The sequence below is a fragment of the Kogia breviceps genome, chromosome 8 (assembly GCF_026419965.1).
Source record: "Kogia breviceps isolate mKogBre1 chromosome 8, mKogBre1 haplotype 1, whole genome shotgun sequence".
In the NCBI taxonomy this organism is placed as follows: Eukaryota; Metazoa; Chordata; class Mammalia; order Artiodactyla; family Physeteridae; genus Kogia; species Kogia breviceps.
The window spans coordinates 35355398-35370993 of NC_081317.1; the positions used below are offsets into that span (position 1 = coordinate 35355398).

At 43.3% G+C, this 15596-nt stretch overlaps 1 protein-coding gene across 1 annotated transcript in view; it reads left to right on the forward strand.

The window, feature by feature from the left end:
• The window catches only part of HSD17B3 (hydroxysteroid 17-beta dehydrogenase 3), a 37582-nt gene extending 26712 nt beyond the window's left edge, over nt 1-10870 (forward strand). The window contains exons 7-11 of the mRNA XM_059071767.2: nt 1405-1439; nt 2513-2594; nt 3200-3265; nt 6485-6634; nt 10377-10870. Coding sequence (XP_058927750.1) covers nt 1405-1439; nt 2513-2594; nt 3200-3265; nt 6485-6634; nt 10377-10487 — 444 coding nt within the window. The 3' untranslated portion in view covers nt 10488-10870. The remainder of the gene's footprint in view (nt 1-1404; nt 1440-2512; nt 2595-3199; nt 3266-6484; nt 6635-10376) is intronic.
• The last annotated feature ends 4726 nt before the right edge of the window (nt 10871-15596 follow it).

Consider the following 15596-nt stretch of genomic DNA (forward strand, 5'->3'; position numbering starts at 1 on the left):
CTTCCTTAAGTAACAAAGAAAACAAATTGAAGTTTAGCTTCTAAGTATGCAATGCCCAAGTTGGTCACGCTGGTTGGAAGCATGACTAGTATCATTTAATTATTCCAAAGGAGCCATCTGGAAACACTAGAGTTCTCTATCAAGGGCAGAGATGGGAGAATGAGTTTGAGGGCAAAGGGAACGTGGGATAAGAGACTAAATACTGGAACCTTTGAGACAAGGACCCACAAAGTCCAGTGTTGTGTCTCTAATTGGGATCATTCACCCAGTCAGGCTTTTGGGAGACTCAGAAATGCTGTCCAACAATGCTCCAACTATACCCTTAATGAAGTTGGGAGAAGCAAGGAAAGGGTGTTGACATGATCTAGTCCTCATCCTTCTCTCACCTCCCTCAAAATTCAGGGTTTCAGAAGGCAGTCCAGTCTAGGAAGCCCTCACCACTCCCACCCCTGCTGCTTCTCCAGAGCAGTGAAAACATTATCTGGAGACTCCCAGGGATGAGCTTAGGGGCCTTCCTAGGAAATGCAGGGCCCCAGACAGCATGAAAAAATAGGCAAACTTGTCTTCTGGTCCCCAGTGTCCTCTATTTCTCTGCCTCTCCCCATCTGTTTGGATCCTCTCTGCTTCAAACCTGCTCCCAAGACAGGGCCTGATTCCACTCAATTGTACTTTCAAGAACATTTCAGTCCATAGGTTTGCCTCTTTCTTAATTCTTAAAATGGGTGCCTTAAAATTATGACATGAAAAGCTTTCTTAATGAAATATTTAAGCTCCAGAACTGGCAGGGAAGACTTCTTCCAGGGACAGTAGATTGGGGTGGGGAAGGGATTTTTCAACACTGTTGTAATTCCAACAGACCAGCAGACATGTTGTGTCCAGGGAGCTGCTTCACAGACCACCTGCAGGCTGCCAATGAGGCTGCTGTTGAATTGAAGAGATGTCCTTCTCCATCTCATACCTTGTATGTGAGACACTCATGGACACTTGTTAGGTTTCCTGACAGTCCCCTAATTCTAACTCCTGTGTGAGTTTTGTAATGGCTAAACTACTTTTGCCTCTCTCCCAGAATGAAGGGTATCTGGGGAGCCTCAGTGTTGGTCCCACAGACATAAGCCAATTTCCATAGTTTTTCACCCCCTTCATTTTCCAGGAAGACTTCAGTTTTATGAAGAAGAAACCAGAGGCCTCTGAACTGTTTGCCATTTGTCTAAGTTGCCTTTTATGGGTTCCAGCCAGACTCTAGTGTTGTCAGAATTACTTCCAATGAGTGTTAGCAGATTTTCAAGGCCATCTGAGAAGATGAAGCTGTTTCTCCAGTTTCCTCCAGCACCTACTTCCTAAGTCCCCACGGCACATTGCTACATAGTTTCCTTGTCACGGCTTAACTTTGCCCTTCTCTTATAGATGACGCAGCTGATTCTGAAACACATGGAATCAAGGTAAGGTCTTTCCTTGGAAAAGCCATGGTCTGCCTGGCCTGGCAATCAGCTGACTTGGGGACCAGGGGGATAGGGTTCATCTGTTGCTGCTTTCACAAATGATAAAACTATGATGAAAGGACATGGAGATTATGGTTGGACCAGGCCAGCTTTGCAAGCAGATAAGCATATTTGCAGGTCAAATGTAGCATATACTGGAGGGAGGAAGAGAACAGCAGTTTCAGCAGACATTGGGTTAAAAAATTAACTCACAGTGAGTATAAAAGAAACTTCAGAAGTTGGCCTGAGACCAAGACCATCTCTTTGTTATTATGCATTTCAGCTCTTGTCAGAATGAATACTCCAGTTTTCGGGTAAAAATCACCACCCCATCAGTGTCTCTATTTATTCCATGTTTTAAATCACCCTATTACAATGCCCATTTGGGAGCTGGTTTTTCTCAGGTGGTCACTAAAAGCAAATAGTTAATAGTTTTATCTTACCTAGAGAAAGAAGGGGCTTAGCCTTTTATTCCAATTTGCAGTTTCTTGATTTTTCTGGATTGAATCCATCTAGTTGGGAAGGATTAAGGATATGGAATTTCAAAAGGGTAAGTAAGAACCCCAGAGATTTGTGTAGGAGTGCCTGTGTGAGCAGATGATGGACTGTCAAATTCCACCCAAGACAGGATTCTGCATATGACATCTGTCCTGTTGTGGGTCATCTTTATGAGTCAGAAGGGACCTTGAGCTCATGTGGTCACATTTGATAGAGAAGGATCACTTCCCCCTTGAGTCTTGTCTGAGCTGAGTTGGTTCTCTGCATTTTGGTGGTGGATCTTTGCTGTAGCAGAGGCCCTGTTCCCAGTCACAAGCTCTTGAAGTCAACTGACCTCCGAGTGGCATCACCGTGTGGTGTAGTTCATGATTGAGGTGAAGTTCCACTCACAGTTCTTGGAAGCAGAACACTTAGCACACATGGAAACCTAGAGAGGATGGAAGTTTCCCAGCGTTCACATGAGCCCCTTTATTTTCTTCCTTCTCAAGGTGTAATCAGGCAGCAAAGCAATTGAAACTTTGTTTCTTGCCCTTTAGGAGGAAAGGTCTCATCTTGAACATATCTTCAGGGGTGGCCCTCTTTCCCTGGCCTCTGTACTCCACATATTCGGCTTCTAAGGTGAGTGACAGATGTAGTCCAAGCCTCCTCCTTCTTCCTTTTGTTTTTCCCATTTAGCATTTTCCTTTGGATCATCTGGCAAGGCGATGGACTGATTTGCCTCTGAGCGAGTCAGACAGTATCGGGTGCAAATTAGAAAAAGATGATGCCCCTGGGCTGATGAAGCCTCGCAGCAGCACAGCCAGGCAAGCGCAGCTCCCATGGAATTCCAGCTCCCACTCACTTCCTTGCCTGGGAGCCCTGCACTCCTCTGGCCAGCGAGTAACATTGTAGTTTCCTTGCATCCCAGAGGCCTCATCAGGTGTCCTCTTGCCCTAGCCATAAAACAAATCTTTGGAACTGCGGGTGCCCTGGACAAGGCAGAGCTTCCCCCGGGTAGGGTATCTATATGCAGTGGCCCTAGGTACGTATTTATTGCAAAACGCATGTTCTTTCTCATTGTGGGAGCTCTTCCCAGACCAAGAAATGAAGTTCTAACTCCCATCAAGACGAACTGCTGCATTTTAAGGTGAAGAAGATAAGCTCCCTGTGGTGTCCTTTGAAATCTGAGTGAATTGGCTCTGACAGAGAATCAAGTCCTTAGGTGTTTCTCCTTCTTGCTCTAGGCTTTTGTGTGCACATTTTCCAAGGCACTGCAAGCAGAATATAAAGAGAAAGGAATCATTATCCAGGTGAGGTCAACAGTTCTGTGTCCTTGGGAATGGGAACTCTGGATGCCCATGGAGCCTGGGCCACTGCTTCCTGCAGGACAGGCTGTGCACATGTGACCAGGAGGGAGGGCCTGGATGACACCATGTGAATTCCTATGACCATAGAGGTGGCAGTGGAGCCACTGTGGTTCTGCCTGCTGCTGCCCTCACCATGCCGTGGGTGCTGGAGAAGGAAATGGGGTGGGATGAGTGAGTGCTCAGAAACGCTTGCTACCCAATGCTGCATCAGGACAGAAATAGGTTCTTGTCTAAGCATCCTTTACTCCCTGACCTAGATAGAGGAGATAGGCTCATGTGGGAGGAATTGTGGAGAAGTAACAAAAGAAAACTGGGCACTTGGTCAATGTTGGAGGAGGGGAGAGGGTGCTTCGCTTGGGGGCTGTTCATCTGTGATGGAACATAGAGATCTCCACACTCTGGTTCTTGAGCACTTGGGGAAGGGGTGCTCTGCTCTCCATTTCCCCTACAATGACAAGTGGTCACAGAGTTGACCTTGTCCTAACTGTAAACAAAGCTGGGTTGTCACTTCTGTCTGTAGGCTTTGCAATATGACGTGCTTCCTTCAGCAACACAATTAACTCTAAGTAGTTTCTAGAACCTGGAATAAACAGTTTACAGAGGTTTTTGGTTAACTGTTTGGGAAGAAGTTCACTGACATACTATTAGGAATGAAAAAGGCACACTCAGTTATATTTTTAAAATTACTGCTGCACATACTGATTTTCAATTAAAATACCCAGTTGAGAGTATCTCAGTATAAATTAACCAGCTATAGGATGAAGCTTATTCAACAGGCAGATATGAGTTAATAGTAGGAGCTTTGTAAAGAACATCATCTTCCCAGTTGTAGTGAGTGATTGTAACAGACTTGTCACTAGACTACAGTCCCATTCTCTGCCCTGCTGAACTAAAGTCTCACCTATCAGAGATTCTTCCCTTCTATCCATTCTCCAACTCCCAGCTGAGGATGGATTCCTTTTGCAACAGCTCTACCTTATATATGCTAAGTTTTCTGCAGTGAAAAATAATCCCTAAAATCTCATTGGCTTAAAACCACAAAGATTTATTTCTCGTTCATGCTACACATTCACTGTGAACTGTCAGAAGGGATTAGCTCACTGTAGTGAGGCAGGGACCCAGGCTGATGGAGCAGCCGCCATCTTGGATATTGTCAGTTGACATGTCAAAGAAAAAGTGGTAGGAGTTCAAGAGACTTGCTTTGATAATTAGGGGCTCTGACAACTACTGAGCCTGTACTTTAGAGCCCACGAGCCACAACTACTGAAGCCTGCATGCTGCAACTACTGAAGCCCATGCACCTAGAGCCAGTGCTCTGCAACAAAGAGAAGCCACTGCAATGAGAAGCCCGTGCTACTGCAAGAGTAGCCCCTGTTCGCTGCAACTAGAGAAAGCCTGTGCACAGCAACAAAGACCTAACTAACGGAGCCAAAAAAAAAAAAAAAAGAATAAAGATAATTAAGGGCTCTGGCTCAGAAACGTCACATGTCACTTTTGCTCATACCCATTGGTCAGATCTGGTCACATGGTCCCACCCAACCATAGGGACCCAGGAAGTGCAATTCTATCATGTGTCTGGAAGAAAGAAGAACTAGAAATATTTGGTGAACAACACTAAATATTAGTGTTGAGTATCAAGTCTTAGCATCATCTCGATATTGATAATTGTGGGCCAGAGATGCTGTAGCTGCTAAGTTAGTGGGTTCTGTGGGGCAGAAGGTTTGGGAGGAGGTGAGGAAGGGGGAGGGAGCCCCTTCCCTCATGCAAAAGCCCTCGGAGCTGCTCCAAGTCCTGGAAAAGATGCTGTGACATTCTGAAAACCAACTTGCCTCTCCAAACATGCATGTAATTGGTGCTCAATAAATATTTGTAAAATTCCTGAGGAAGTATGTACTGTACTCTTGGGTTTGATTTTCAAATCCCAGTGCTGCCATTTATCATCTGAGTGTTTTGGACAGCCTGCTTAAACTCTGTGAGCTTGTTTCCCCATCTGTAAAAAGGGGTTTATAATAGCTGCTTCTCTGGGTTACTGTGAAGATCTAATGAATAAATAAGTATGCAAATTTAACCAATATTTATTGAGCCCTTGTTTTATACATAAAGGTGTTTTGTCAACCAAAAGTCACTGTAAGAATGGAAACAACTTTTATTATTTCCCTATCTGAAAAATGGGTTTGAAAATGCAAGCTTCTTATATTTTTCTAAGAATACACTTTGAGATCTTTGGAAGAAAAGTGTTATGCAAATTAATAACTGCGTTAATTTCCATGAGAACCAATTGAATTGAATTGACTGACATACATTGGATTAAATTATGAAACAACGTAATTTCAAGTGTGATGAGGAAAAAAAAAAGTGACGTGACAAAAATTTCAAAGGTGATATGAAGAAAAAGAAAACGAGCATGGATATTTTTTTTCCCCTAAAGATGCCAAGGTCTCTGTGTCTGAGAATAAAGTAAGAAACCCCATTATGAAACCTCATGCCAGGCCACAGTGTGGTGAGACCACCAGTGGAAACATGGTATTGGCTTTTCAGGGTACAGTGTGCTGTTGTTTATTTTTCTTACCATGACAGGAAAGATTATGAGGTATGTGCCACTCCTGGCTCCTAACTAAAGTGTGAAAGTAGGAATCTAAAGTACTTGAAAGTGCTCCAATTTCGTTATATGTGTTAGAAATAAACTTCTGTGATAGGGTTGCCAGATAAAATACAGGACATCCAGTTAAATTTGAATTTCAGATAACAAATAATCTTTTGAGAATAAGTACATTCCATGCAATACTTGGGATATAATTAAACTGAAAATTTTTCCATTGTTTGTCTTCAAATATAACTGGGTGTCCTGCATTTTCACTTTCTAAGTTAGGGAACCGTGCTCTAAGACAGAGATCCTCATTCACCCTGTGTGCATTTGAACCACTCGGTGTTGTGTGGCTAAGGCCCCATCTTGAGTTAGTTGCCACATTAAGCCAGAAACTGGCCTTTCTCATTCCCAGCTCTGTGCTCGTTCTATACGTTTAACTGTTCTATTATCATATATTTCCTGAGACTTTTTAGGGGGAGAACAGAGTTGGAACATGAAGGGATGATAAAATGGGTATTCGTTTCTCAGGGCTGGGCAGATTGCTCCTGTGTTACGGTCTTTATTTCCCATTGTAGGTGCTCACCCCATATGCTGTTTCAACCCCGATGACAAAGTATCTAAATACCAACATGATAACCAAGACTGCTGATGAGTTTGTTAAAGAATCACTGAATTATGTCACGATTGGAGACGAAACCTGTGGCTGCCTTGCCCATGAAATCTTGGTAATTGATAACTTCTCCTTTCTTGAAGCAAGGGAGGACAGACAAGCAGGGGGCCCTAGCAGGGCTTAGCTAGCTCTTCCTTGCTGTTGGAGCTGCTTTCAGCCGTTCTCTGTCACGCAAGGATAGTGATGCCAGAGGTATGCTGCTGAGGGTAATCCAGCCTATGAAAAGGTGTATCTAGCAAGGGGAAGGAGAAGCTGAAGCGCTGGGTGCCCAGCCTATAGACAACTCTGAAGTTGGCAAATCTCACCATTGGCTGCCTCACCTCTGCCCTCAGAAAGTAAGGCGGCTCCCAGAGCTTTGTGAAGGTCAGGCCAAAACACAGAGTGCTTCCCTGTAGGGGCTGTTGATGTCCTTGGCCCTCTGTGCCAGTAAATGTTTAACTATCCAGGGTAAAACCAAAAATAAAACAAAACACCTTGATTTGTAGCGTTTGCTGATTTCTATGACTGATGTTAAGCTACCAGCATGTTGTCACTGCACATAAATTCAGGAGGAGAGCTCACAATTGGCTCTTGTGAGAAAGTACAAGCTGGTTCCTGTACACCACAGACTTCATCAAACATGGAAATAAAGTCTGAAGTATATGGCATGAGGAGTTCTTACCATCCCTGGGCTGCTTTTAGGAAAAAACACAAACATGAAACAAAGGTAGACTTGAGTTTCACACTAATACTGAAAACAAACAGTGTCAGGGTAGTTCTGTTTCCATCATCACCAACTAATTTTAGAGAGATCTTTACTTTCCCTTCGTATGTCAACTTTCTCCTCTGCCTCATATGTTTTTCTACCATGGGAATTAGGCTTCTTTATTTCTCTGATGCTAGAGAGATTCATGGGTCAATGCACTAAATCCTCCCAAAGCATTCAGCTGTCTCCTGGGACTCAGTACTGAGATTCTGGCAAGAGATACTGAATTGTCTTAGCTGATTACTTGATACTTTTACTGTAGAATCTCAACAGTGTGCAGAATCACCATTTGAACACACAGTGCAAAGTGGACAAGCAGAAAGAATACAAGGTCTTTATTTTGCCTATTGCTGATCTGGTTTTTCTTCAGACCACTACTTGCTGCATGGCACGAAAACAAATTAGTAGAATGTCTAATGAGTTTAAACTTAGTTTGATCTGATCATCTAAACTGTCCATTTAGGAAATATGCTGTCCATTATTTAGAGAAAAATGTTCAGTCTTGCCTGAGTGTCCCTTCTTCTGGCTTCTCTCGCTAAAATGACACTGGGGAAAGAGTCCCTATGATCTCCTGCTGGTCCTTAAGTGTGTGTGGCTGGTGTCCCTAATCTATCTGATGGTTGCTCACCTTGCTGGTTTATGTCTGTAGGGGGTGTGGGGATGACTCCTTCTGTCCTTTTGGCTAGGCCAATGCATTCCCCAGCTACTGATGGCTGAACATGTCTGAATCTCTGCTACCTCCCTCATCCAGCCAGAGGCCAGCTCTTCATCAGCAGCTTTGGTTCACAGAGGCCCTCTGGTTCTCTACTCTGCATCAGCACCGATTTGAACCTGAGGGATGCTGGAAAAACCAAATCTCAGCACTTACCTCGCCAAGCTGAGATAATATTCTGTGGCTGCACTCCAGAAGAGTGGAGGCAATAAAGCCTCCTTTGCTACCATTACTTACTTATCACACTTTCCTATCCTTCACCCCAGGCCCCCAGCCCTCCAATGTAAGCTCAGAGGACACACATATCAGAGGACACACATCTGGTCACGTCTTCCTCTTTCTCTCTTGTACCTCCCACCATCTCCAGGGCAGAAAAAGTACAGGCCTTTTGTATGCTTTCCCAGGGTCACATCCTGTCCATCTCAGAGGGATTTAGGTAGCTCCAGTGGATAAGACATCCTCTCCTTCCCTTAGCAGAACTCTATACGTTTAGTCCTCCAGGATATTGATGTCTTAAATGGAATCCATTAGCATTTAGAAAATGTGTTCTTGAGACAATAGCATGGCTTGCAAGACTATTGTCTTGCTACATACGTACTGTAATCCAATTCTAGATGTCAAAAGTTGAATTTTTTTTTTTTTACTTTTCTCTTTGATTTCTTATGTAACAAATTCTAATCTCTACTGCTAAACAGATGCCAAAAACAGTAGGAAAAAGTCTTTGTGCCTGGTGAAGCAAAAGAGAAAACAAAGGAAAACACATAAATCATTAAAACCAATTTTGAATTTGCCAGGGTTTAAAGATCGTTGAATCTAAAGTTATGGGTAATCAAGTGGAATCAACCAGTAAACAAGCAAGTCTTCCATTTCAAAGAGGTGAGGCAAAGACAGTATGCTGTCTACCCTCAAGGAGTTTTGGGGCAGCAGTTGAAGTGGAACTGGAGCCTCTACCTAAGAATCCGTGTGGAATTTGGGGTTTCATAGTTACCTCATTTAATTCTCCTAAACATCTTGTGAGACAGGACATTTGGCTCCCCTTTTACATTGAGGAAACCAAAGCTCAGAGCTGGATCAGATCAGATGAAGCTCAGATGGATCAGATGGCCCAAGACCACCTGGCTGGTAAAGGTGATGCAAGGGTTTAAGTCCATTTTTGCCTGATTTGGCTGCAGGGCCCATGGGTCCTGGAACTAGTGTTGGCTTGCTGGTGTTCAGGGCTGGGACCCAGGTTGTCCTGGAGATAGTGACAGCCCCCTGGTGAGCAGAGCCTGGTCCCAGTGTCTCTGGCTGCAAGGCCCTGGGTGTCCTGGAGTTGGTGTTAGCCTGCTGGTAGGCAGGTTTGGACCTGAAATCTGGCTGTGGGGCCTTGGAGGTCCTGGGGCCAGTGCCGGTACCCTGGTGGTTGGGCTTTTGCCCTAGTTCCCAGAGTGTGTGAGATTTTGTGTGTGCCCTTTAAAAGTGGAGTTTCTATATCCTAATGCCCTCTGGCTCTACTGAAAATAAGCCTACTGACTTTCAAAGCCAAACATTCTGGGGCCTCATCTTCTGGAGCAGGACCCTCAGGCTGGGGAGCCCAATGTGGGGCTCAGACCCCTCGCTCCTTGGGGAAAACCTCTGCAATTGTAATTATCTTCCCATTTGTGGGTCTTATGCCTGGGGGAATAGGTCTTAACTATACCACATTCCACTCCTCTTACTCATCTCTTTGTGATTCCTTCTTTATATCTTTAGTTGTAGGAGATCTTTTCTGCTAGACTTCAGGTCTCTCTCATCAGTAGTTGTTCTGCAAATAGTTGTAATTTTGGTGTTCCTGTGAGAGGAGGGGAGCTCAGCATCTTCCTGCTCCACCATCTTGGCCACTCTCCTGTTCATTCACTCTTTTATGCATTCAGGTATTTGCTTAGTGCCTACTATGCCTCAGGCATTGTGCCAGGTGATGGAAAGCATTTCTGATTCTTTTCCTGGAATCTCATTTTAGTAGAATCTTGCTGGAAAGAATATGAAGACACTGGGAGATCAAGAACCAGACAGAGAAAGTGCTCACTAAGAGAAAGAAGAAAGGGAGGGTGTTACTATGTACAGAGTTCTCTTAATTTAGAAATACCTCACGACTGTTCTGACAAGTGACTGCTTTGACTGTTCTGACGTTCCTGAGAAAACTCTGTTTGCTGAGAAGATGTCACAAGACATTTAAACTTTAACAACTACTTAAAAGATTTGGGACTTAACTTCAGTCATCAGACATACATTTTTAAAGATGATGAATATAAATTGAGATGCTTTCTTGCAACTTCCTTGCTCTTCTTTTCTCCCAGACACTTATGTTTTTGTCTATTAAAGGCAAGCATTCTGAGCCTGATCCCGTCATGGGCCTTCTACAGCAGCGTGTTTCAGAAAATGCTCCTGACTTGCTACATGGATTACCTCAAGAAGAATGCCAACATCAGATAGTCCTGGTGGGCTGATGTGCCACCCAGCATTGCTTTCTTCACCAAGTTCTGCGTTAGCCACAGAGGACCCAGGAACAGACCAGTACCTGTCCCCTCCCTGAAGCTGGAGGGCTCATGTCACAGATCCAGTACTTAAAATTCAACTTTGTTTTGCAATTTCACTCAAGTCTGGAGATCTTTGGGAGAGCTGTGATGTAAAAACATGTGTCGTGCAATGGGGTTTTAATAGTTAGAGAAGGTGAGGGTGTCTATAGGTAAAACTGGAAAATTTTCTATATGGGATTATAATGTAATGAGAAGAAAGCCTCTGATTCTTTGAATATTGGAAACAATTATACCTAGTAATCTACTTGTATAGCTATATTAAAGAATGTCTGAAATTACTAAACTTTATCAAGACTGCTGTAGTCCTAGAGCACTCACTGGTTCTCAAACTGGCTTCCTCAGAGACCCAGGAAACTGTCTAGGAGAAGGGGTGGGGGCAACAGCTACATCAGGACAGTTTCTGGGGACCCCTCATTTCAACTAATGCAGCACCAGATTTATCTATTTCAATTTTATTTGGGGTTCTATGGAAGACTGTGTTTATAAAAATAAAAACAGAAAATATGTTGCTAAAAGTAGTTTAAAAAACCATTGCTTTAATACAGGAGTTGGTATCTGTAGAAATGAGTATTTACAGGTCTCCAGCCCTTGGGTTACTGGACTGGGGGCTTTAATTGTTAATGCATATGAGATGGTGTGTTAGGGAACTACTATCCTTCAACTCTTGAGGGAGTTGGGGGAGAATCATGAGAGTTGGTGACCCTGCATTGTCGGCATTGGTCAAGAGTGCTTCCTCAAGACATCATCGTGTTCTAGGCACTGCCAATGCTTGGTGGCACTTATCTTTTCTGAGAATGTCATTTGCATTTATGGAGTGAGCAAAGATTATGTGCTGCTACTCCAGTTTTAAAAGGATTCTGGGAGATTTGGTTGGAATTTATGGGACATTTTGATGTTCTGGAGGAAAGCAGAGGATAGAACATTTAAAAACCTTGGTAAGCTTAGAAAATGTACTATAATATCATAGCTCTTATTAGACCTTCTCTGAGGAAAAGACTGGGAAAATTTATCCATTTTAACGTGTAGTTATCTACTTATATTTTCTCAGTTATGGGTAAAAATAACTATAATACAGGACGCTTTTATGTACTGATTATTAACCTGGTGTTTTTCAGTCCTAAGCTCCACCTTTTATACTCTGATCTATAGTGATGGTCTGGGGAAGCTTTAAACTCGAGTCTTAAGACACTCACACCAGCTGGCTTTGGGTTAGATTCTAGGGTAGGCAAATTTGGGAGAGTAAAAGGAGGTAGAAAGGGCTAGGGAAATTTCTTCATGATTGTACTTCTGTTGCCATCACTCTGCAGAGAGAACAGCTTTAGCGAGACTCAGCACCAATCAAGAGGCAGCCTGTAAGGATCTGAGCACCAGCCCCACAAAGCCCTCTTTAGGTATCTGAGCATTAACCGTGCAGGGGTCCCCCTCCAAGCATACAGTTCCCAGAAACACCACCTCTTCCTTTTTGTTCCACCAGCCCGGCAGTTACTGATATCTGGGTTACTTAGTATTCTCTTTTTGCTCTTTCAGCCTTTCAACTTTGGTATTACAGATTCCCTCTATTTGAAATACTCAGTGTGCTTTTGTTTTGTTTTTGTTTTTTGTGACTGGATGTAACTGAGCCTGGACCTGACATAATCTGTCACATTGATTATCTTGCTCGATCTCTGAAGCAGGCTGGATGGGCGGAATCTCTTTTTTACAATGAAGAATCAAAAACTCCTTATCAGTCAGTATCCCAAGAGGAAACAAAAGGCATGTTTGAGCAATTTGAGGAATTAATTGCAAATGTGTGGGAAGGGTGTAGGTAAGTCATCAGAGCTAGTGATAGAGGGGCGCTTTTACTACCCCAAGGCCTGAAGGGGCTGGGAAAGGACCAAATACTAGGAGAGAGAGAGAGAGAGAAAGGGAACTGTGTAAGAAGCACTGCCTCAGAGGAACTGCAACCTTTGGCTGAGAGATGCTGCCACTCCATAGAGAGGCAGAGGGGAATTGCGATACTGTGGTTTAGAATGAGAAATATATATTTCATTTTCATTCCCATTCTTTGGAATTTCCTAAGTGATAAGAGCAACAAATGTGTCAATTGTTATTCATAATGAGCCCCTTGCAACTGCACTTGAGTTTAAGTTAATGAGGTGGCTTTTAGAAAGCCCCTAAAGATGACAGTTGGTTGCCAGGGGAACCAATCATGTGATTAGAGTTGGAACTTTTAGCCCCACTCTTCAACCTTCGTGGAGGGAAGAAGGGTGGAGATTGAGTTCAATCACCAATGGCCAATGATTTAATCAATCATGCCTATGTCATGAAGCCTCCATAAAATATGAACTATAACTATGGGGTTTAGAGAACTTCTGGGTTAGTGAACATGTGGAGGTGCGGGGAAGGTGTGCCCACAGAGGGCATGGAAGCTCTACACCCCTTCCCACATACTTTAACTTATGCAGCTCTTTCCTCTGGCTGTTCCTAAGTTGTATTCCTTTATACATAAACTGGAAATTTAGTGAGTAAACTGGTTTCCTCAGTTCTGTGAGCCGTTCTAGCAAATGATCAAACCTGAGGAGGGGTTGTGGGAACTTCTGATTTACAGCCATTTGTTCAGAAGCCCAGATAACAGCCTGGACTTGCAATTGACATATGAAGTGGGAGAAATCTTGAGGGACTGAGCCCTTAACCTGTGGGATCTGATGCTATCTTCAGGTAGATAGTGTCAAAATGGAATTGAATTGTAGGACATCCAGCGGGTGTCCAAGAATTGCTTGCTGTGGGAAAATCTCCCCACACAGTTGGTGATCAGAATTACTTGAGAGTAGAGAGAGGGTTGAGTGGAAAAACAGGGGTGTTTTACCTTTACTGGAATGATACCCAAACTTCATTCTCCTGCTGTCTTCTGGGCCTCCTGCTGGTGCCTCCCATTGGTCACATCCAACTGGAAGCTCACTGATGTAAATCATAAGGTTAATCTCCTGAGATACCAAGTTTGTGGTGGGGAGGGGGAAGGGTAGAGGCTGGATCTAGAGAAAAGGTATGCAACATAAGCCCCACATATTAGGTGATTTGTCCAAGTCGTACAATTAATAGTTGGTAGCACCTGGATTGGGACATTGGGCTTCTTTCTTACTACACTTCACTCTGTGTTTCAAAAGGGGTAAAACTTTAAGCCAAAAGAGTAAATATCTCATTGTGGAATTTATGATATCAGCAAAGTGGGGGGTATTTTATAGACATTAAAGGCTAATCTACTTAAATGTGAGACAATCATGCTTGCTTGCTGTACCAGTTATTATTGCTGTGTACTAAGTGATGCCCAACTTGGTAGCATAAAATGACAACAATTTTCTTGTGCTTACAGATTTTGTGGGTCAGAAAGGGCACAGTGGGAAGGTTTGTTTTGTTCCATGATATCTGGGGGCTCAGCTGGGAAGACTCAATGACTGGAAATGATTCAGCTTCTGGAGCTAGAATCATCTGAAGGGTTGCTTAGTTACATGTCTGACAATTGATGGGAGTTGCTGCCTGGGACCCCAGATGGGGCTGCAGGATGGAAACCTACACATGGCTTCTCTAAATGCAGCTTGGTTTTCCTAACAGCATGGTGGCTGGGTTCCAAGAATGAGCATCCCAAAGAAAACTAGGAGGAAGCCATACTGTTTATATGACTTAACCTTGGAAGTCACATGGCATCATTTGAAAGCCCTCCCAGATTCAATGGGAGGGAACACAAACCCCACCTCTTGATGGGAGAAGTATCACATGTAATAGGAAATATTGTTGTGACCATCTCTGGAAAATACAACGAGCCACACTAATTAATCTTGTTTGTCCTGGCCTATATCAATTATGAAGAGTTACTTGGCATTTCAACTATTGATGGAGCAACTTATAAAAGTGTAGATATTGTATTTCAAAACCTTTACTTCAATCCCTGGTAAATTTGCCTTTGGGGAAGAACTACTACAACCAGCAGCTTAGGTGAGAAAAGGAATGCAGTTCAGCTAATAAAACCTGGGGCAGATGTTAGAGATAAAATTTTAGTTGTATGATATAGAGGTTTTTCCAATGTATTAATGCTGGGTAGATTTGAATGATTTATTATCTAACAAGCTTTTTGAGGGTCTTTAAGAGAGCATTTCCTCATAGGAAAAGCCCTAAGATGTTGGACTGGGTGAAATGAGGGTAGAAAAATTCTGTATTTTAAGATCTTTATTCCCATCACCACTAGCACTAGATAATAACTAACATTTGTTGAGTACTAATTATGTGTCAGGGACTATGTAAATCCTTCCTATATAATAACTTAGGAAGTAGGTAGGAAATTGTATTATTATTACCTTCATTTTACAGATGAGGAAACTGAGGCACAGAAAAGTTGAGTAACTCATACCGATTCACCTGACCAGTGAGTGACAGAGCTGGGATATGAATGTGCATCCTCTTCCAGCATCTGTAGGCTAAAGCACTATAGTATAGCCCTAACTGTCTGGATAAGGTTCTTTAATTGGGAGAAATGGCAAGGGGTGAACACTATTGCCCCCAACTTTGTATTTTTCACTTTCACAAGTCCTGGAGAGAGGGGAGGAATTGGGCTTTGCAATTCCAGGCCCACGTGTCTCGATTTCAACACTGACCATTTTCCAAATTTACCATCATCTGGGAATCATTTGGGAACAGTGAGGCTTGCCAAACTTCACAGAACTTTTGCTTCCGCTGAGGAGTACTGAGCTCTTGTTTCTTGCCTGATTCTCTTCTTTTTGTTAGGAGGTCTTGGGAGCCTGAGGAACAGCATCAGCAGCTGGTCATTCTTCCAGCCTTCCATCTGTATTACCTCCCTGGATGCCAAAGGCAGAAGAATTCCTCTGACAACACTTGGAGCAGGAAAATGAGGTGATTATGGGCTGCTGCTCCGAAAAAGTTGGGAGCTGTTGCTGGGGCAGTCCTCTGAGGCATCATCCATTTCTTGTTCTTGTGGGATGGGAACCAGAACGCCCCACTTCAAAAAGACTTTTTT